The 24,077-nt window shown below is 42.9% G+C and overlaps 1 protein-coding gene across 1 annotated transcript in view; it reads left to right on the top strand.

The window, feature by feature from the left end:
* Aff3 (ALF transcription elongation factor 3) overlaps positions 1–24,077 on the top strand; it is a 494,450-nt gene that overhangs the window by 301,165 nt on the left and 169,208 nt on the right. The window contains exon 6 of the mRNA XM_076832801.2: positions 18,006–18,086. Within this exon, the coding sequence (XP_076688916.2) occupies positions 18,006–18,086 (81 nt within the window). The remainder of the gene's footprint in view (positions 1–18,005; positions 18,087–24,077) is intronic.

Genomic DNA, 24,077 nt, shown 5'->3' with positions numbered 1-24,077 from the left:
TGCCCCAGCTGTATCACAGCATGTGGTCTCTGCTCTGTCCTCCTGTTCTCCCCTTCCTTTTTTTTAAAAATTTTGTTCTTTTTACGTACACATGACAGAAGCGTGTACTTTGACATGTTATACACACATAGAGGACATCTTGTTCTAATTAGGATACCTTTCTTATGGTTGTATGTATGTGATGTGGAGTCTCACTGGTGGTGTAATCATATATGAACATAGGAAAGCGATGTCAGATTCATTCTACTGTCTTTCCCATTCCCATCCCTTCTCCCTTCATGGATAAAGAAAATGTGGTGTCTATACACAATGGAATATTACTCGGGCATAAACAAGAATGAAATTATGGCATTTGCTGGTAAAACAGAGAGAACCGGAGACTATTATTCTAAGTGAAATAAGCCAATTCCAAAGGACCAAAGGCCAAATATTCTCTCTTATATGTAGATGCTAAACACAATGAGGATGGAGAGTGTGTAAAAGACGTTCTTCTTGGGAAAAAATCATTCTCAGAGGAGTGGAGGAAGGGAGAGGAGACCAGAGTGGAGCAGGAGATGCAAGAGAACTGGCGATGCAGGAGCTGTGTGTAGCTGGGGTTTGCACCTAGGGATTCCTGCTGAAGCTCTTGCTCTACAGGAAGCCACATATTTATGAAATACGTTCCAATACAGCATCTTCCTTACTCCTCTCAAAACTCCAGTTAGGTGTTCCTATCGCTCTTAGAAAACAGTAGCCGCATTCCACGTTCCAGATGAGCCTCCAGACGACTCTCAGGCCTTGGGCGGCTAACCCGGCTCCTCCAGGTGAACATCCCCATTTCAGAAGTTTGGAGGATGTTAGCCTCTCCAGTCCAGGGTCCGCATGTCCTCATTCCAAAGCGTGTTTCTACTCTTTCATGGTATTATTCTCTCTTGGTCCCCAGGAGCCTAGAAATACCTGGTGAGATCACAGTCTTAAAATGCACATGTTGTGTGGACAAGGTGACATTTGAAATGGTTGAGCCGGGTTCTCTAGAATTCACTGGTGCTCCTCCCTGTGCCCGCCCTCTTCCTTTCCAGAGCTGTTCTTAACCGTGACACTGGGGCTGAGAGGTCCCCCCGGCCTGCTGTTCATGCCCGTTTCCAAAAGGGCCCACAACCTGGGTGCTCACCCCCCATTCCACATCCTGTCTCTGTCTCTGCCGGAACACTCTGTCCACCCCAGCGTCACCTCCGCCCTCCCGAGGCAGGCTCTGCACTCCCGCGGCCACAGGGCCACCCTCTGTGGGTTCCGGCCCTTCCCCCAAACCTGCTGCGACTTCTCTACCTGCTGCTCACCCGAGTCATAGAGGGCTTTCTCTCCTCAGGGCCACCCTCCCCTTGTGGTCTGCAGGGGGTAATTCAGTACCAGCTTTGAAATGTAACTTTATGTATCTGAAAACTAACTCACTTCAAGTGTGTCATTCAATGATTCCTAGTAAATTAGTAAATGTGTGCGATTCTGTAGCCACCACCATGGTACAGTCTTAGGGCATTCCATCACCTCCATGAGATCCCTAAGGACGTGTGTGTGTGTGTGTGTGTGTGTGTGTGTGTGTGTACATGACTCTTCCTGGGGCTCTGGGCTCTGGGCTGGTTCCTGTCGGTGAGTGTCTCATCTTTGGCTTCAACTTCATCTCCTTTGGTGTCTCCCCAGGGGACAATCACACGCTCTGACCCTCACACGCATCCTAATGGTTCAACTGGAACACTACTCTCTTGACCTATGAGGCTTTAATGACAACAAATATTTTCAGAAATCAGGTTCTTTGATTCAACATTTGGAAAAGTTTGCCACACAAAGCAATAAAATTTGCCTGCCACCCACTTTAAAAATGTTGGACATTTTTCAGTGATAAAATTGTATCCCTTGCCTTTTGTTCTCAAGAGTTCTTTTTCCTTCTGTGTTTTCTTGTTCGTCAGGGATTCCTTCCATATCATGCTTGATGAGGAAACTGTGTTGAGAAAACAACCGAGTCAGTAAGACAGACCATTAATTTTCTAAGTACCCCAAGTACCCTTTAAACAACAACATGAAAATATATATTCTGATATCAAAATGGGTATAGTAGATGAATAACTATTTCATGAATGAGAGGGAAGTATGTCTAATATGCTATTCTAAATAGTTAGGCATGCAGTTAAAACAATCGGAATTTTTTATAAGATGAATAATGTTAAAAATGATTTTTAGAAAGAATATTATATTAATAAAGGTGGCTAGAAACAGAGAGTCTCCTATACTGTTGAGGAAGATGTAAATTGAGAGACTGGGAGACATTTGACAATATGCTGAAATTTTAGATATTTATGCCATTTGATCTGAACATTTTATTCAAGGGATTAATCACGGAGAAGAAATACAGAGCTCTTAGGAGATAAAGTTTGTCAAAAACATGATTTGTAGCAGTGAGCAACGTGTCATAGCGCCACCCTATCTTGATTAGATGAACTACAGCGTCTTCAGGCCTTTAAAAGGAAGATTCACTTACATGTCGTACTGGGAAAGATGGCCCGTGCAAAAGGGTGTGGCACCAAGCACCAAGCAGTGTGACCTCGTGTAATATACGTGTGTCATCCGCCTGCTGGTATATGTGTGTAAACATTGGATCAGTACCCGATGCTTCACACCACTGACTGTGGGCGTTATCTATAGGTGTTAGGATTTATGGGGTTTTCACTCCCCTGAATTTGGTATTCTTTTTTTTTTTTTTTTACAATATTTAAGTTTTTAATAAGAAGCATAAATTATTTATGCAAGCAGAAAAAGAGCATGAAGATGCTTTTTCAATTAAATTAAAAATTAAAATGAAATCATGTACTCCCAGCCCACCAGGTATCCCATATGAAATTAAGGATTTCATTGAGTCAGGAACTGATTTAAAAAAAAAAAAAAAAAAAAAAAAACCTGACACCAAACAGTTGAGTCAGACACAGAGAGAGAATAGAGGGCAGGGGTTAACACGACACCCACGTGGCTTTGCCGAAGTCGGAGGGTGCTCTGCTCTGGATCCTGAAGGTTCCCGACCCAGCAGCTCAGCGTGTGAAGCGGTGGCCGCGTGCCCATGCGCCGTTGTGGTGGTTGCAATGTTGGATCCCATTGCACTCTGCTGAGCTGTAGCGTTACCCTGGACGTTGGCACGTTTGCCATCCGTCTCATTCTACCTGATGTGGCCTCCGTGAGGGTGGGGACCTCAGTCCCCACTGCAGCCCCAACACTGAAGCAGTGCTTAGCAAAGCAAAGCACGTGTGTGAGATGTATTGGCAGAAACTGTCATAAAGTATAGAAGTGCCACCTTGCCGTGGTTGTAAACCAAATATATTATGATGCCTTTTCCGTAAGCCAGCCCCCCTGATGGCCAACACACTAAGCCCCCGCCCGTGCTTGTCTTTCTTGCCAAAACACTGCTTAGACCCGTCCGACCAGTGAAGCAGCTGGGAGGAGCACACACCTGCCCCGCTGCCGTTCATCTGCTCCTGGTTGACTGCTCGCCTTCCTGTGGTGCATGTGCTTCCGGAGAACAGGAGCCACACCTACTGTGTTCTGTCCCAGGACCCAGAGAAGTGGCCGTATATAGTAAGTGCTCAGCTGGATGCACACCCGGGTGCGTTAGTAGGATCTGAAACAGTGGCTCTGCTCAGCCTCTTCCACCTGGTTCTGGACCTCTTCTCAAGACAGGGAGCGTCCTCCGGGCTGTCAGAGAGGATCAAGGAGCAGAAGCCTCCATCTGGATTCTGTAGATTGTCCCTTTGCCCTGGTACATTTTGAACCTTTCACACGGACACTTGTGAAAGGTCATCTTTGCTTCCCGATTACCTAAAATTCTTCTCCTTCTTTCTCCCCGTTCAGACACATGTAGGCACTGAGTTTGGGTGCCCACCTTCTTCTAGACCCGATTAGTTTGGTGTCTTGTCATTTGACCTCTGTGTCTTTGTTTTAACAAGATGTCTTCTATCGGGCTTTACTAATTCAGTCTTTTTTCTAATAAATTCAGTTTTCTTCTCATAAAAGTAGTTGTTATCCTGTGTGTCCTCTGGCCCTAACTTCTCTTTTCTTGCAGACCTTTAAATCTTTCAGAGGGAATGTTTTCACCGTTTACTTCTCTTTTTTAAGGACAGTTTGACTTCATGTTAAACAAAAGAGTGGGGAAAAGGAGGGAGGAGTCTACAAGGCCAAGCAGCTCTCCAGCCTCTCCATTCACAGTGTCGGAAGTGCCTCTGGGGACACTTACTGTCTCCTGTAAACTCATCCTGCCTTTCCCATTCATTCCTGCTGGATGGGAGCAATGCTTGCAATTCAGTGATTCTTAAATCACCTCTCCAACTGAGAAGAAATTTTGTGTAAAGTTATTGCAGTAGCCACCCCCATATCTGTAGTTTTCTTTCCACAGTTTCAGTTACCCACAGTAAACTGAGGTCCAAAAATATTAAGTGGAAAACTCCAGAAATAAGCAATTGCATCAGTTGTAAATTGTGCACTACCCTGAGCAATATGATGAAACTTCCTGTACCACTGTGCCACCTACACGAATTATCCCTTAGTCCAGCGGGTCCACGCTGTATATGCTACCTGCCCATTAGCCCTTAGAAGCCATCTTGGTTATCACATCTACTGTCATGACATCACAGTGCTTGCGTTGCAGTAATATCATAATAACAGCCCATGATTTATCAGTCACCTCTCGAAGATTAGATTACACCGAGCAGGAGCCATAAGTGTTTCCTTTAAGCAAAAAGATAAAAGCACTCAATTTAATATGGAAAGAAAAAATCATTTTCTGAGGTTGCTAAGATCTGCAGTAAGAACAAGTCTTTTTTATGAAAATGCAAAGAATGAAAAAAGTCCATGCCAGTTTTGTCGATGCCCATCCAACTACAAAAGTAATGGCCACTTTGTGTGTGGCCATTATCTTAGCTTCATTAAGATGGAAATGGATGGGGCTGGGAATGTGGTTCAAGCGGTAGCGGTAGTGCGCTCGCCTGGCATGTGTGCGGCCCGGGTTCAATCCTCAGCACCACATACAAACAAAGATGTTGTGTCTGCCAAAAACTAAAAAATAAATAAATGTTAAAATTCTCTCTCTCTCTCTCTCTCTGTGTAGGAATAAACATAGAACATCTAGGCGTGGTACCATCCTGTTTTAGGCACCTGTGAGGGTCTTAACTGTACTCTCCCTGCAGAGGAGGGGGTCTTCTACAGACAGAAACCTGCACAAAGGAACTCTGTGGGCGACATTTGGAAGGGAAGGGTGCTGCCTTCTGCAGGACTGGCCTGGCCTTCCTCTGGTGGACAAGAAGTTCCCCCAGCCCGGGGACTTTCATCCTGGCCCGGGGGACTCGGGTTTACTTTTTGTCTGGGCTGTGCACCTTGCTCTGCTTCCTGCCGGGGCCCTGCCAGCATAGTGTGGTAGCTTGCAGGAGGCCTCCTCCACTCACCGTAGGCCAGCACTCTGGCCATCCTGCACACTCTGGGGCCCACTGCAGTCCAGAGGTGTGGAGACAGTGCTCCTAAACTCTCTAGAACCCCAAACCAGCTTTTTAGAAAGAGGCTGTCGCCTGATCACTCATAACTGTCCCTTTTAAGAAAAATAAGGGGCCCTGAGACAGCACTCTCCCCTCTGTGCACATGGGCTTCAGGGGCAAGGGGACCTGGGGAAGAGAATTATTGTTTAATAAGCACACTTTTATTACGCCTGCTATTTGACTATGAATAATTAACCAGTTAAATATTAAATAATTAACTGAGTAAAATAGATTAAAAAACAAACTCATAAATGTCTTTTCTATTTCCTCTCTTCATGAACTTCAAGCCAAAGCTGTCAATAGTAATTATAAAAGTAGTATTTGAGCCACAACTGCTATTTATTGAGCACTTACTATGGGCTGGGCCTGCTAGATACTTTTATATACTTCTCACTATTTAAGTAATCCTGCAAAATACGGTTGTTAATACCACTTCACAGAAAAGGACACTGATAATCAGAAAAATAAATTTGCCCCAGGTCTTTCTGCTGGCTTTTGGTGGAGCCAGTATTAAATTAGAGGTCCATTCTGTTCCACTGTTCTGTTCCTGTGATGTTGATGTGAGGGTTTTGTCAGATGCATATTTCCAGATTGTCTGCAGAAGGGTTCAGGGATGGGTTACATGAAAATCATGGCCAAGAATGTAATTATCACCCTCCTCCCCTCTACTCTGGCCGGTCTTCCTGTCCCTTCCAAGTATCGCCGTCTTTTCCTTCAGATGCATATGAAATAGCAATTTGATGACAGCAAACTAAGGCTAGTTCAAAGATTAATTATGATCTCTGTGCCTATGAGGAAGGCTAATTCCTGGGTGTTTATGTTACAACTAAAAGGTATCACATGAGTCAGAAATAAGGTGACAGTGGCACAATTAATAAGGCGACCTTTCCTGGAGTTGGTCAGAAAGTTGGCTCAGTTCTTACAAACCTGGAGTTAATGTAATTTAATCCAAGAAATGACACAGGGCCCCATCAGCCCAGATTCAGAAATATGGGAAATCCTCTTAATGCTTTACAAATGCTTTATTCTCTTAATTTAAAAAAAAAAATTAAGTTAAAATTGGGCCAATTCCTACTTCTTATCAGGAACCCAAGATTTGTGAGAGCTCCAGACACTAGCAGGGTGTGCCTCGCAGCGGGACTCCATGGTGACGTTATAGTCACCTGGAGTTGACAAGTCTCTCTCTGCTTCTGCAGCTGTGGACCCTGCAGCCAATCTGTCTTCTTCAGATTCCAAGAACCCAGTACAAATGGTTCTGCTTGAGCATTTTGACCGAATGCTAGTTCCAAGAACAATCCCCAAATTGAAGCACGGACATCACGGTGTATCTTAAACACAGGGAATAAAATGAGCATGGAAAGCCAGGAGAATCCAGAAGGAACTTTTAGACACATATGGGTTTTATTCCAGAAGTTTCCAAGCACATTGAAGACAGTGCACTTAATACAGAGGGACAAGAGAGTGAGAAGAGTCCCTCCCATCTTCCCCTGCGCCCCAAAGAAAGGTGGGAAGCAACAGAAATGCAGCTAAGTCAGGAACCTTCTGCAAGGTCCAAACTGCAGTATCTGCCAGTCTGTGGAACCTGCTGCTTCTCTAACGGGTTTCATTCATCTTTGCCCCATTTTATCCCTTGACGATTAACCTTGTAGGTGGCAGGTCACATCAGTAAGTTCCCAAGTCCCATCCATGCAGTCCCATCTAGGAGTCCGTCCGGGGGGATATGGATGAGGCCAGTAGGTACAGAGTTGGTCCTCCATTCCTGTGGTCTCCATCCGCAGATCCACCCACCACAGATCAAAACCATTCAGAAAAAAGATGGTATCTGTACTGAACGTGCACAGACATTTTTCAGGATGTTGTTTCTTAAGCAAATACAGCGTATAACTATTTGCATAGTGTTTACACTGTATTTGATATTAAAAGTGGTCCAGAGATACAGGGGGACGTGCACAGCTTCTAATACCACACCATTTGACACAAGGGACTTGAACGTCCGTGTTGGGAGTCCTGGCACCTATCTGCTGTGGATGCCAAAGGACAGCTCTGCAGCCCCTGGGAATCCCCCTCCCAGACTGATTTTGGCTCAAATTGACCATATTTCTGAATTTTCAGCTTCGAGAAACAAGATTGCACTATGACTTCCGCTAACCATGTTTTTGCAAAATCAAACTGGTGACTTGCTTCTCGGTGTCCCTGTCTGAATCACTCACAACTTTGGTATTTTTGTTTGTTTAAGTTACTTTTTTCCCCCAGCTGGTACTATTTTTCTAGGCTTTTCGTAAGTGGTGTTGCTGTTATTTGCACTGGCGGGTCTGGGGAACCTGAATTGAATGCTGCTTCTCAAGCCGATTCCATGGGTCTCTTGATGGTCAGCCTTACTGAAGTAGGGCAGGGACAGGGATACGTTCAAAAGTCCTGGCGTTGCTCTGTATTTATTTATCATTTTACAAACTCTAGGATCTTCTAGTATGGAGCAGTAGAGTGAGGATGTTTTGAATCTCTGTGGATGAGAAGCCAGCTCAGAGGTGTGGGCTGTGCCTTCCTTGTTCTGAGCGGTCTGCCCAGCCTTCAGGTCGGACCCTGGAGTCTGTGTGTGAAGGCCAATGTCCACTGGCGGTCAGGACATGGCCTGCAGGGAGCACGTCTCCTGTGCTCTCAATCCACAGCTGATGCTCAGTCCCCAGGGTCCAGGCCCATGGCTCCTGTGAGCTGCCGGCACTTGCAGGACTTGCAGGGTAATAAACATCACCACCTTCTGTCAGTGGTGGCCCTTATCTGATAAGAGTGTCTTCACACAGATAATCTGTGTGAAAGAACTGAGAAGCTGAGCGATTATTCTGGTATGAAAACTGGAAACAAAATCCCCCTCTGATCTGCAGCCACCACCGCCACAGTTAAACACCAGCTTCAGCCCGTGACATTTTTATTCCCAAGTGGCAGAATTAATCCCACGGCTTATTTAGAAAAGAATATGTTCCTGAGAACAAAGAATTCTGGAGCTCACTGTGGTCATTCGCCAGGTGAGGGATTGGCTGAAAGCAAGAATTATTTAGTCTCTCCTGATCCAAGCAACAGTTGTGTGTGCTTGGTAGGAAGGACAGCGTGATGTATTGTTGTGTCATTTTACGGGTGGAGAGAGAGTTCTGGAGAGGTTAAATGAATTCCGATTCTTTAGTCCATGATGCCTGGCCTTGGGAAAATTATCAGGGAGACAGGTGTCCTTCCCTTGAAGCGGTTACACTCTGAAAGGATTTTTTAAATGATAATCTGATATTAATAGCACATGAAAAGAAAGCTCGGGAAACCAGTAATATGTCATTGCCAAGTGAGTAGCACCCATCGAATCAGAAGTGGGGGCCCAGGGAAGAACGCTGGTCACCTTCACGAGAGGCCAGGGTGAGAAGGAATGGAGAGGAGGGTGAGCGCAGAGCAACGTGACAGGAAATTCTGGGAGAGGACAGGAAGTCCACTGTCTGGCTGGGGAGAAGAGGGTACTGAAAAGCAACAGGTAGAATCTCTGGGGACATTCCTTGATGGCACCGTGGGACAGAGCGTCTTGAACAATTGGACCAGGACCATGGAAACTAGAAGACACTAGAAGATGTTGTTTAAATGTTTTCTAGTTTAATCTCTTTGCAAACTGAATATACTTTGCAGATCTTCACAGATGCACATTTTGAGCTCTTGAAGATTAGGCTGCAGTCTAAAAATCGATTTCTGTTCCTTGCCTCCTTTAATAAGAGTCCACGCTGCTCTGTGGTGGAATGCCCTGGGCCTCTACCATGTATCCTAAAATAGGCCGATGCAGTAACACCAGAACTCGTGGGCAGCTCCAGGGTGGGAAGACGGGGCTGTGCAGTGAACACGTGGAAGTCTACTCTGCATCAGAGCCTGGATCCTTGGGAAGATGGTCTTCTTGCCCTACATTAGACACGAAAATGGAAACTGGCCAACGTGCCCCATGGCCTTCTGACAGTTGGCGTATAAAGACAGAGAAACAATCAGTGAAATACAGTAGACTGTTACCTTATCATTTAACCATTAATTCCTTCATTTTTGAAAGAAAAGTGGGTATATTTACTATAAAGAGACTTGACATTAAAGGTCTATCCAAAGTGACCCTGCATTATGATCCTTGAGTAACTAGACATGTGTCTAGGGAGTTGGGACTGGTGAGACTGACTTAAGACAGATAGGTTGGTTCTTAATCCCATCTGTTGAAGTATCTAAAAGATTTAGGAACCTAGACTCAAACGTGAGGGCCTCCATGCTGGGAAAATAAAGTGTGACCTTAATCTTGAGGGACAAGATCAAAAAGGAAGAAAGGTCGATGGATTAAAGAAATAGCAGGGGAGTTTATAAGCTACAGGCAGTTTTCTAGACTTTTGAGTAAGTGGCTTAAGACATTATCTCTCTCTTCCTTCTTACATGTGGTCCAGGAAGTTTAAGGATGCCCCACGGGTGGTATGCTCATTCTGCATTTCTGTGGTTTTCTTTCCATGGTTCACAGTCTGAAAGTATTAAATGGAAAAATTCAGAAATAAGCAATTCATAAGTTATATATTGCATGCCATCTGAGCAGCATAATTGAATCTTACTCCATCCTATCAGCACCCGGATCACCTTTTTGTCCAATGTATCCATGCTGTATACACTACTTTCCCGTTAAGTCGCTTGGTAACCCTCTCAGTTATAATATTGACTTTCAAAGTTTCCTAATGCTTGTTCAGATAACCCTGATTTTACTTTAAAATTTCCAGTAGTGATGTTGGCAATTTGGATAAGCCAAAGAAAAGCTGTAAAATGCTTTCTTTAAATGAAAAGGGGAAAGTTTATCATGGGTATGTATATATGGGAAAAAAACAGAGTGTATGTATGGTTCCATATCATCCATGGTTTCAGGGTCTTGGGATGTGTCCCCTGTGGATAAGGGGGATGACTGTAAATAGAAGCAAAGCAGTGATGAAGGGAGGCTGGTGGCAATGAGGTCAGGGAACAGAGGCAGTGGATACAGGGGGGAGGGGTCACTCCTTGCAATGAAACGGCGTTCTTTCTCTACGAACAAAATCATTTGAAGCAAGCTAAGGTATATTAAATAAGAATGATAAAGTCTACCTTTGCTTATATTTTAAATCATCACCAAAAATAACATACAAATGAAGTACATTTTATCAGCTCTTATTATCCCAGTGACTTTTACTACTTTGTCAGTGATGTGTTCCCATGAAAAACTCAAGGACCAATATAAAATACAAATCATCCCTAAGAATCATAACTCTTTAAATAATTTTCTTCTCTAGTAATATATAGTTTGTATTAATAATTACAGCTAAATTACAGATTGCATTTGCATGATCTTATTCTGTTATTAAAAAAAAAAAAATAAAAACCACTGTCCCATATATTCTCTCATTTTAGACTCCCAACAACTGAGAAACTAGATTTCTAACTTTGGAGACAAGAATTCTGAAACTCGGCTTGACATTAATTGATGCTGTCTTTTATGCATGCTTCAAAACTATGCTATTTTCTTTATATGTATCATCTCACTTTGTCTTCACAACTGAACCATGGGCCGCTAGCATCCACATTTCCTCTCATTGCAAGATACCATAAACTAAGATCTGATTGATTTTAAAGCCCAAAGCTTGAAATCACTGCAATTTACTGAGCATATAACTTACTTAAGCTCCATGAGGCAGTAAGTGACAGAAAAAGGAAATGGGCATATCCATTTGCTATTAATTTTTCCATGCAACCCCTAATGGGAAATTTTAATATAATGGATAAACAATCCTATAAAGCCACTGCATATTATAAATTTTATTTTGCAAGTATATTATGTAATGTATTTCAAACTTGCATTATATTACAAATACACTAAAATAGTCCATACAAATAATTCTTATGTTTTTTTTAAAATTCCTAGAGACCTAAATGTTTTAAGGAAACTTATGGCCTTTACTACTCATTCATGTATTTAGAAAGAGTCATTAAAAGCAAAAATGACAATTAAAGCAATATTAACAAATAAGTTTGCATTGAAATGTGGATGTTCAGGTCCATTCAACAAGTTCACAGCGTAAGATGGTCCAGCCAACACGATAGTAAGCAGACACTATCCCTCTTGAAGAGATTTACAGGCCCTTCTTTAGGTGATTATGTTCAGTATTTCTGAATGCTCTTGAAAGAGATTATTAGGATTCCTGTTGGGGAGTTATATTTAGTAAAACTGAATGCTCTTGAAAGAGATTATTAGGTCTCCCCAGTATGAGTTTGATTCATCACGGATGGAAGATCCTCAGAGGAGGGGGAGGTGATGGGGTGCAGACGAGGTGTGTACTTACAAAACTGAGGCTCAAAATGGAACATAGGAGTTATCGCCCGAGGAGAAGTCGTTGCTGTAGAGAATCCTAACAGAGGAACTGTTATATCAAATTGGAATAAAAAGGGATTTAGCAAAGTCCTCGAGGCACAAATGATGTCTGAGATGGGCCTTAAGGGGTGGTGAGAAGTCCGGAAGCAGCTGCGGGAGGGCGCCCATCCCCGGAGGACAGCGGGCGCCACGCAGGGAAGGTGGCTTTTGTCATGGCTGAGTGTCCGTAGAGCAATGAAGTGGCATGAGGCTGAAAAGGGGGACTTTAACGTGGGTCTCGCATAGGACAGTGAGACCTCTGGGAGCAGATGCAATACAGTCCAACACAACCACTGGACGGGAGGAAGGAGACACAGGGTCACACCTCCACGGTGGCATTTATAAATGGCGCGAGCTTGGAAAAATAAGTCGATCCTTTTGCGTTTTAACTTCCTCGCCGCTGATATGGAAATACTAGTAATTATTAAAGCCTGGGCGTAAAGGAAACAGTGTGCCTGGGAGAGCCCTGGAAAGCCTGACGCACAGCAGGAGAGGCATCTTGGCCGTCTTCATCGTCTCGTCCTTATTGTTCAGTGTGTGGTGCCGGCACTTGAAGACTTGGGAGCCTGAAGTTTTTAGGTTAGGTCTGCATGCTAGGAAAACTCTGTAGGTGGGGTGGTGTGGAGGGTGGACTGATAATAGAAGAAAGAACGAATCAGGAAGCCTAATGGGGTTAAAAATGATGGTGGTGTGGTTAGGAGGGTCGTTTGGATAAAAGAAGGAAGGAAAGGTAAGAGACGGTGCAGAAACGCTCTTCATTTTGTCATTCATTCAAAAATATCCGGAGCACACACTGTCCCTGGCTCTATATTAGGTGCTGGGGCAGCCAAACCAATGTTGCAATCCCCAGTTCCTCACAGGTGAGGGGACAAGTACCCTGATAAAGATCTGTATGGGGAAAAGGTGGCACAAAGGAAGGTTGAATCAAACCTTGGTTTGGCCATTGAAGGCTTCCTAGAAAAGGAGGAGTGGGACTGGAGATCTGAAAAATGATCCACCCCGTGGACTGACAGGCTGCTGATTGCTAAGTGCAGCAAGTTCAGGGAACCCGGGCTGAGGAGCAGAGTGAGGCAAGAACCAGGCCTCGACTAGAGCAAGGGAGGTCTCGGCTGCAGCCAATCATTTAACCTCTTAGGGACTTGGTTTCTTCACCTCTTAAGTGAGGAAATAATAATAAGTCCTACCTTTAGGGTCGTTAGGGACTGATGTTAAGTAAATTGTGCAAAACATTTTCTATTCTAAGCACTTAATCAATATGAACTGTTACTCCTGGGGGAAGGAGTGACAAAGGGGAAGGAGTCTAGGGGGACTGCAAGGATTCAGACTGGAAGAGTTAATAGACATTGGTGCCATTAACCAGGACAATACAATATAAGAAGAGGAAATTTGGGGGGGGTGGGGGTGGATTTAAAGCTGTAGAGTTTGAACCGATTGAAGAATAGCTGGGTTGAGGGGTTTAGTAGATCCCTGAACAGGCAGTGAAGCTGGGAATACTTGAGCATCACACACACGCTAAATGATTTGTAAAGCCACAGAAGTATTCAAGATCACCAGGAAAAGGAAAGGGAGCAGGAAAGAGGCTGAACACAAAACATTCAAACAGTGAGGGAGAAGACAGCGCAGGAAAGAGGTGGGGTGGGGAGAAGCCCAGAGGAGGGGATGCGAGGAGACTGGACATCACAGGAGCTGGGACAGACGTTTCCAGAGCATTCAGGGATCTCAAGGACTTGGCAATCAGGAGGACCTCCCTCAGAGCCGGTTCCTTTGAAAAGTGGATGAGAAGGTCTTAATCATGTGAAGGTGGGCCGTGAATTCACGGGTATCCATTTCATTATTCTTAAACTTCATACACACAATGTTATAGACAAATTATGTGGATCATTTACAGCAAAACATTTGTACCTGATAAGTCAGGAAAGACAGGAAGGAAGGAGGGAGGGAGTGAAGGAAGGAGGAAAGAATCTACGCAGGTTTCAAAACAACAGAAAATGTTCTTTTGTTACCAGAGACCTAGGCCCAGGTGGAATTCCAGAGATCCCAACCAATCAGGTCCAGCCACCTACCCCAAAAAACAAAAGGAAAAAGTGATGGTGAAAACCCATATATATATATATATGTATATGTATGTCAGAAAGTCAAAGCGACCAGCGTTTGCAGCCTGTCTCTGGGGGTGCTAATGTGAGCTTCCAGACTATATAGACCAAGGGGACCAGAAATATACAGAGGCAAGTGGTCTTGGTCCAACTGGTCTGTGGATGACTAGCTCAGGATTGTTCAGCCAGGCCTTGTCTGGGACAAGAAAGTCACTGTCACCCGGGGGATCGTTTCACCTCATCACAAGATGCGTATCACTCAGACCTGTTGTTTTAGAATCCAAGGTGACTAAGAACAAAGGAGACAGGTGCAAAATGGAAGCAGAGATCCGAAGTGCTTTATCTTGCTTTTTACCCATCGGACATTTACAGGGTCGAGTCAAGAGGTGATATTTTTTAGAAAAAGGAGGCTCTGAGTCCTTGGTACACTTTGAGAAAGCTGGCTAGTAACATGAAATGGAGAAATAAAGGGTAGTTAGAGGAGGGATACAGGATCAGCAAGGGCTGAGGCCTCCGGTTGTCATTCACGGGGAAGAAGCCTGCGGAGAAGAAAGGTTGAAGTTAGAAGAAAATCTGTGGGAAGTCGAGGGAACCAGATCTCAGGACAGAGGAACAGACAAGATGGAGGCCACGGGTGGGGATCACCTGGAACTGCCTGGGGGTGGCGAATGAATACCATGAATGCCAACAGATCTGTCCTTGGGGAATACTGAAACTTCTGAATACCCGTTTTGTTTTATTTTGTTTTGTTTCTTTTTCAATCACATAAGAGGCAAGGGCACCTGTAGTGAGAGAACAAGAATCAAAGTGAGGCTCAAGGAGGATCACAGAACGTAGGAATATTGTCTAGGAACTTGGAAGAAAGGACAGATGGTGAGCAAATACAAGGATTACCCTAGCCACACAGAGAGCCTCCTTGGGAAGTCAATGTCACAAATCCATGTGACCACCACAGTGCACAGCAGCCTTCCCGAGCAGAGGAGCCAGATAGGGCTTGATCCCAAGCTGGAGACTTGGGGGAATGTGGACTAGGCCTACGAGTGGTTCCCACCATGCCGGAGGGTCTTGGAAAAGCCAGCAAAGAGGTCAGTTAGGTGGTCAGTATTGGACATGGGACTTCAGGAGCAATTCAGTGCCAGATTCCTGGATGATCTAGATAAATAGGGATTGGAGAGGCCATCAAATGAGCAAGCTCAGGTTAGACTGGGAAGAACCCAGATTCTGGTTTTTGAAGACAAAAGTCCAAGGGTCAGGGCTATACAAAATTGAAGTGGAGTGGAGATAGAAGAACAGTTTGAGAAGGTGGCATGAAATGCTTCGGGGTTTCTACAAGTTTGCCCTTAAAAGTCAATAGGTAAGTCTTTTGAAGGTCGTGAGCACAGGAAGGGGTGCAGGAGGGTACCCTTAGACTGGTTTAAAGGCTGGGATGAGCAGGGAGAGAGATGAAGGTCATCTTTAATGAATAAAGAAGCTCATGATCAGAGTCTCAAAGGAGAAGGGGTATTTGCAAGAGGACAGCAAGCTAAACAAAAGTGGCATCTCCCTCCTGTGGCATTTGTTTATGAGGATGGATGGATGGATGGATGGGAGAGAGGAGAAGAAGGAAGAAATGGAAAGATTGCAATCATAATTAGGGCTATAGACTAAGTATTAATTATGAACATAACCAAGGATGATATCCTAACTTTCAAACTCAGTAGATGGTGCCTTAGTTGAGCACCTCATGTATGCAAGGCACAAGCACTGTGCCTGCTCACAGTTAATCTTCAGTGAATGTTCCTGCAGGGGCAGAGCTGGTGGTCAGGGATGGATTAAGATACAAAGACTAGGAGGACATCATTTCTACCGTCATGGATCTCAGCTTAGTGTACTCTTAAAGCTGTTCTGCTATTTCCCTTTTATATAAAGAGTGTATTAAACAAATTTCAACCTGAAAGTGTAAGGAATTGTAAGAAGGCCTAGGAAGTGTCCTTTTGAAAGTACTACTATTTTTTGTGAGCTTTCTATTCCACTTATTCCTGAGTAGCTATAGAACACAATGAAAGAGCAGTTTGTCTTTTTGTGATTTTTTTAATAGCAGTCAAACATAAAATGACTAGATATGAGGCATGTTGATACACAGATGGAATCAAAAAATAATTTGTGCAAAGTTAACATGGACATACTTGGGTTGTATCTGCAAGGCTACTGTTTAATCGTGAGTAATTACTTAGTGTTTATCAATTCTGGCCCCAGAGGATCACACAGTCTAAATTGTGTCAGCCAAAGAATGATTGCAAAGGAAGCTACGGAGTGGCTGGCTGTGAGTGGGATGGCCTCGGGGACACATCAGACAGTCCACAGAGAGGAAAGGAAAAATCAGTCCAAGTGTAATTTGTATATCAACATTTGTAATTGATGACTAATCTCCTCTACAAAAGATTTCAGGCCACTTGGAGCAAACACATATATATCCTAAGCAACAATTTCAGTAAAAGACAAGAAATAGAAACATCATTGAAGAGGAGAGATGGCACCGGGAGAGAGCCACATTGCAGGAAAGACAGGTTAGGGGAGTAAAGAAAGCCCGTTTGTGTCTTTATATCTTTCTTAATTGGGTAGCAGCAATCCTGGTGAAATCTGACCTCCTCCTCTACAAGGGCCGGCCACTCCCTGAGGATGACTAGCTCCTTGATTCCATGGACAAGGTCTGATTCTACTTTGGGTACAAACATGGCCACCCTGCAAAATCCCGCCAAGGGGACACGAGGCGCTGGCAGATACTTGGAGAGCAGGAGACGGGAAGAGAGGGGGACAAAAAGTGTCACTGGATCCTCCTTTGCTTTCCAGGGAAAACCTAGGTGACCAGGACCAGAGAAAGGACACCTGCAAAGCTCATGTGTTTAGCCCCCCTGCTGGCTGTAGCCGGTGCCATGACCAGGAAGAGAGGGCGTAGGGTCTGTAGATCCTCCCAGAGCAGCTTGGAGCTCGCTCACCTTCCCTCCGCTCTCTGTGTGGTTCTGCCCTCCTGAGCTTCTGGGGAGAGGGGCTTCCCCGAGAAAGAAGGCACAGGACTGTCCTTTTATGTCCCAAGTGAATCCTTTCCCACACCCCACCCACCTACCAAAGGAAGGTGAGGACATCATGTCCTCCTCTCAGGAGATGGCAGGCTTTACTCTCCTTCTAAAGGAATCCCCTGCAGCTTCTCTGATTGCTTAGCTTGGTCCCTGTTTGCAAGCCCCACATCGATTCCTGGCTGTCCCAAGTCAGTTGAGTCCTGTGATCAGTTATTGATGTCATCTGTCTTCCAGGAGATGAAGGAGAATACTGGAAATGAATAAGACAACCCCTCCCTCCCTCGCTCGGAGCTAGTGACAGGGGAGCACAAAAGGCACATTGCAGATACTGCACCTAAGACCAAAGGGCGCGCTCGATGCTGGCTGATAGAGAGTGACACCATTCCCTACTGCACACATGGGATTTGTTGTTTTCACTTCTCCACGGATGACCTAGTCATAGACACCAAAGTGACATGCGGAACTTATTGGGAGCTTTGTCTCTAATAATTATTCCCCTACTAAAGACCCCTAAAGTTAAAACTGATGTGTGCTTTCCTTTGGAAACTCCCTGTGAATTGTGTGGATTCGGGTCCAAGTCTGTACAGCATCTCCCATAGAACTGGGTTGTCCCTTTACCTGGGGGCTCACACCAAGAGAAAATAGGATGGGGCTTTTCTTTTTTAGGCATGGAGGGAGCCTGGGGATAGATATGGAACCAAGAATGGGTCAGATTAGGAAAGCAGATCCTCAATGTGGGTTTTACATCCTTTTTATTAAAAATAATAATAATAAACCCCCTCGATCCTTTATTCACACCTGTCGTTTTCCTGCCTGATGAGGCTGGCTTGCGGAGCCTCTGCACGTGCTGCTGGCTGTGAACACTCTCACCTTCAATGCTCTTTGTCTTTATCCCCTTTAGGAGATGACCTGGCTTCCACCCCTGTCCGCTGTTCAAGCACCCGGCAAAGTGGAACCAAGCAAATTTCCATTTCCAAATAAGGTGAGCTCTTGCATCACTCGGGAATACGCTGTGCTCATGCAGACATTCGAAGTGGACCGTTGGTTGACCCTTTGTGGGCTTCTCCCATGTAAATATTCCTGCAGGAAGCATGTTAATCTCATCTTGAGCAATCTCCAGGAACATATTTGTGGGCTAGGATTGTGGCTCAGTGGCAGAGCACTTGCCTAGCATATGTGAGGCCCTGGGTTCCATCCTCAACACCACATAAAAATAAATAAATAAAAGTCATTACTATCCATCTACTGCTAAAAATATTTTTTTTTTTTAAAAAAAAGAACTTATTTATTCTTCAAAGGGGAGAATTGAGCTTGCGGCCTCAATTACCTATACTTTTGTATCCTTCAAACTGTGATTGTTATAACTGTCAACATGATCTAAGAACATTTGTGATGTTGAAATGCATCTTATATTTTATGCATTCAATGTGATTATATATCCTGGGTTTTTTTTCTTCAAAATCTGTTATTCAATTGATTTTATCTTAAAATGAATACCTTAGAATTAGAGGCATGTGGTATTTAGTTTTTCTTGGGTATCTTTTTTAAAGTTTGAAATATTCTCTAGGAGCTACAAAATGTTTTCTAGTTGAGCACATGCCTGTAATCCCAAAGGCTCAGGAGGCTGAGGCAGGAGGATCATGAGTTCAAAGCCAGACTCAGCAACTTATCAAGGCCCTAAGCAACTTAGTGAAACCCTGTCTCTAAATAAAAATAAAAGGGCTAGGAATGTAGCTCAGTTGGTTAGGACCTCTGGGTTCAATTCTTGGTACAAAAAAAAAAAAACAACCCAAAATTACTATATTTTTTAAGGAATAGTATACAAAAAAAATCAGTCACAAAATATATTTATATTTAAGTTATACATTAGTCTAATAGGATTTCTTTGATTTTTTTCTAATCATGTAACTGACATATAATTATATGTTTATTATTAAGATCAAATTATACAAGTGGAAAGAGCAAAATATGAAAATCCCAGAGAACGCAGTTAGATTCTAATTTCAAATCCCAGGGATTACTCTCAAGAATTTAGTGTGCGGGCTGGGATTGTGGCTCAGTGGTAGAGCACTTGCCTACCATGTATGAGGCACTGGGTTGGATTCTCAGCACCACATACAAATAAATAAATAAGATTAAAAAAATTTCATCAATAACCACATAAAAATAAAGTTTAAGTTGTTGTCCCTGTGCATTTTAGGCACCTATATTAATATATATATATTTTTTTAAACCCTTACATTGTAGAGTAATAAAAACATTTTTATTCAAGGATTGATTTTTTACAAATAGCCACAATACATAAATATCACTGCTAAATATCAAGATCACAACCTTCTAGAATGAATTGCTGAAATAATTGTTCATTGCTTCTATCACAATGGTGAATTCCAGTCTAAGTTGGTTTTATTACCCTTAGCAAAGTGCACTTGGAGCTCTTTCCAAGTGAACCTACAGAGATTTCTTTATCCTTCTAAACAGCAGCAAAAAGCCCAGCATGGTAGCACATCTCTATAGTTCCAAGTACTCAGGAGGCTGAGGCAGGAGGATCACAAATTCCAGCCAGCCTTGGCAACTTAGTGAGACCCTGTCTCAAAATAAAAGTTCCTTCATTCTTCCCTATTCCCCACCCCACTATGGATCGGCATCCACTTATCTGAGAAAACATTCAGGTTTTGGTTTTGGGGGACTGGCTTATTTCACTTAGCATGATATTCTCCAGTTCCAAACTTTGGTTTCTGTAGAGGGGAGCCTGGGAGGGGTGGGGTTGTGGGTATGGGAAGGAGGGTAGAAAGAGACAGACATTATTACCCTATATTCATGTGTGGTTACACTAGTGGTGTGACACTGAGCCAGGTACAGCAGACGAATGAGAAGTTGTGCTCCATTTGTGTGCTATAGGTCAAAGTGCATTCTACTGTAAAATTAATTAATTGATTAATTAATTTATTTTTTAATAAGATAAAATATAAAAAGGACTGGGGATGTCGCTCTGTGGTAAAGTGCCCCTGGATTCAAAAAAAGAAAAGAATTCTAATCCGCAGCAAAATATTGTGTAATATGGGTTTGCCATGTTTTCTTAGATCAAGCTCCTTTTGGTAGACTTTGAGATTGTCTGTGGTTTGTTAATTACACACTCTGGTACCACAGACACTTTATAAATGCCTCTTTGTCTGCTGCTATCGACTGTCCCCAGTAAGGACACCTAGCCTGGGAATTCGAAGGGCGCCGGAGCCCACAGAAAACCATTTACACTTGGCTGTATTTCAAGAGTCCATTTTATGTATCTTAGCCAATGATTAATATTATCTGGGTTTTTATCATTGTGTCTGCATGATGGATGAAAAGTTGATATCTCATTGTTTTAATTTGCATTTCCCCAATTACTTCTAAGCTTGAGTAGTGACTGTTTTTCCTTTGCAAATAGCCCATTCATATCCACTGCCACTTCATAAAAATGATTTGTAGGAACTCCTTATATCTTATTCACTTGTCTATTATATAGAATGTCACCTATTTTTGTAACCTTATTTATGTGCCTTTTATCCTAGAAAAGTGTTTAATTTTTATGTCAGAGAAAAATGATGTTCCCTTTTCCAACATTCTAACAATGTTCTCTATTTTTATTCTCATTCTTTGGTGGTATGTTCTTAGACCTAAATACATTGAGGATGGTGTGACTTAGGATTCTAGTTTTAGGTTTTTTAAGATTAGTCAATTATTATAACACTATCAACATACAGAAAGCGCACTTTTCTCCCACTTCTTTGAAATACCCGCTATGTCTAAAGTTGAATTTCTAGTAAATATGTGGATTTGTTTCAGGATTCACTATTCTGTTTTTCCAACCTATTTATCTCATTCTTTCCCAATACCTTATTGTTTAAGTCAGAGGTGGACAGCTGGACGTGGGTGGCCCACGGCTGGAGTCTCAGCTACTGCAGAAGCTGAGACAGGGGAATTGGTTGAGCCCACAAGTTTGATACCAGCCTGAGCTACACAGTGAGGCCCCATCTCAACAGGAAACAGAGTCTGACAAGACCCTTTCAGTGAAGAATCAGGTAGCAAACAGTGCAGGCTTAGCAGACAACAGCTAATGAATGAATGGGGCATCTCATTGGTGGAGTGGAAACTGGATGTACCTGAAGTTCCCAGACTCCTAGCCCTTTGAACACAGGCAAATTTTGGATAATTTCTGCAGCGGGGATTTCTAATGGCATCCTGCCACACCTAAAATGAAATGAAGAAACCTTACAATCTTTACATGTAACCTGAACCAAATAATGGCTGGCCCTCAACACAATCAAGTAAATTGATTTGTCATTTAGATATACCCATGGTATAAGTTTTGATATAATTGAGCACATACCAAAACAGACTTTGTTGTGACTTTCTCAAAATTCCTTTTGTTTTCTTTCCTGTAAATACTAAAGTAATAACAACTCCTGAGGTAAAATTGAGATTTTAAATCACTAATGCAAAGATTTCATTTTTATAGCTTTATTGAGATACAGTTGACAAATAAAAATGGTATGTATTTGAGGCAAATAACTTAATGTTTTGGTATTTATATATGTTGTGAAATAATCATCATAAGCTAATTAGCGTATCTGTCATCTCACATAGTTATACTTTTTTTTCCCTTTGTGATCCTAGCAAATGTTCTCTTAGTGAATTTCAAGAACACAATGTAGTATCACTAGCTATAGTTACAGTTTTGATATAACATACTGCATATCATTCATGTATGTGTGTGTCGTTTGTGTATGTGACAGAGATAGATAGATAGATAACTTGAGGCCTTATGCTAAGTGAAATAAGTCAGACACAGACAGATATTGCATGATCTCACTTATATGTAGCATCCAAAATAATCAAACTCATAGAAGCAGAGTGAATGGTGGTGGCCAGGAATGAGGGCACAGGTAGTAAGAAATCTTGGTCAAGCTGGGCATGGTGGCTCAGGCCTGTAATCCCAACGGCTCAGGAGGCTGAGGCAGGAGGATCTCGAGTTCAAAAGCGAGACACTAAGCAACTCAGGGAGACCCTGTTTCTAAATAAAATACAAAATAGCGCTGGGGATGTGGCTCAGTGGTCAGGTGCTCCTGAGTTCAATCCCTAGTACAAAAAAAAAAAAGAAATGTTGGTCAAAGAGTGTGAAGTTTCAGCCAAGCAACACAAATGCTTCCTAGAGATCTAACAAACAGAAACCTGAGTATAAGTAAAACTTTCCATTTTAAAAACAGAAAGTAAGTTGGAAGTTTCTTATTTTTCATTCATTATTATCCATCCTATGGGATAAAACACAGAATTCTGGATGTCAGTGGAAAGTGTGCCCTATTTAGGATGTCCATTAGACATCTTCCGGGGTACCAGGATTTGCTTGGAGATGATATTTTACCTCTAGGTCTTTTGGCCTTGCCCAAGAAGAAAGAATAAGTGATTTCACAAAGAGTCAGAACATGGCATGATTTTAATAGTGCCATTTTTCAGAAGATTTGCCATACGCACTGATGGTTTACCTTGTACAAATGAAAGAAGGCTGCGTGAGCTTCCTATTTCTGCTGTAACAAGTGACCACCCGCTTAGTGACTTAAGTCAACACATACTTTCAGAAATATGACTTAAGTCAACACATACTTTCAGAAATATGAATTTACCTGAATAATCTCCTATTTCAGAACATCCGCAAAGTACCTTTTTCCATATCAGGTACAGATTGCAGGCTCCTGGAATGGGGGACGGACATCTTTGGGGGTGCTTATTCTGGCTATGCCAAAGAGTGTTTTTGTCTTTCCCAGAGAGTGGACCTCTAGTTGGTGGGGATGGGGGTTGCTGGGAATGGAACTCGCAGGGGTAGGCACACACTCTACCAGTGAGCTACATTCCCAGCCCTCGGATGCACGTCCTGTAACCTTTTATCTCAACAAAGGAGCATTCTGGCAGCTGGACATTGAAACTGATTAATTAGACTATTAACGTTTGAGATTATCACCCTAACGAATGTGTTGAGCTGGAGTTGCTTATGGAATTTGAGTTGCTTTCTCCAAAATGACTAATAAACAATGAAATTAAGACCTTATTAAGATTAAGGGAACCATTTGATCTCACAAGGAAAAGTCGATTTCACTAGGCATTCTGAGTTACCAGTACCACTAAATTAATTAGCTAAATACTTCCGAGAATTCCCTCACTCTGTACGAGTATTGAAGGACATAATATATAGCAAAGTCAATTGATAATGAACTTGGTTATTTTTTTTTCCTACTCTCTGAGGACTTGATTTGGAATCACAATTCCCTGGACAAACACTATGAGGCATTTCTGCCTCATTCTTCAAATCTCAAACGTAATTGAATTTGGTAAAGCAAAGAACACCCTTCTCCTTTAAATTGGCTGCCATTATCAGGTATTTCAACCGAGAGAAAAGAAAATGAATTTGCTTGCCCTTTCCCCCTTTCGTGGTGCATCAATCTCATAAGTTTTGAAATGCAAATAAAGAACTCAAAAGTGTAGAATGTTTTCCATTCTCCAGAATGGGTATGTCCAAACCCAGGGGCATTTCACAGGCGGTGGATGCTGAATCTGGTGGGTTAGGCCTGGTCTGAAAATATTCTTGCTGATAGTTTTTTTAAAGTTTGTTCAGAGGAGTTCTAGCATCACCATAGAAACAAGAATCCTACCATCCTACGGCCTTTCTCTTTATACACTCCAGGGAGAATGAGCACCTGGAAGTGGGAAGGAAAGTGTTTGGAGATGGAAAGTTTATTATACAAATTCCTCCTTGGGTTGCTACTCTTGCTTCAAAAGCAACCACAAGGGGCTGAGGCTGGGGCTCAGGGGTACAGCACTCATCTTGCATATGTGTGAGACCCTGGGTTCGATCCTCAGAACCACATAAATAAAATAAAAAGGTATTGTGTCCACCAACAACTAAAAAAAAATTTTAAAAAACCCCACAAACCCAGTGTAG

Source organism: Callospermophilus lateralis, chromosome 14 (genome assembly GCF_048772815.1).
Source record: "Callospermophilus lateralis isolate mCalLat2 chromosome 14, mCalLat2.hap1, whole genome shotgun sequence".
NCBI classification, from domain to species: domain Eukaryota; kingdom Metazoa; phylum Chordata; class Mammalia; order Rodentia; family Sciuridae; genus Callospermophilus; species Callospermophilus lateralis.
Note: the sequence above shows the minus strand (reverse complement) of the source record. Positions and strands in the feature narration are given on the sequence as shown.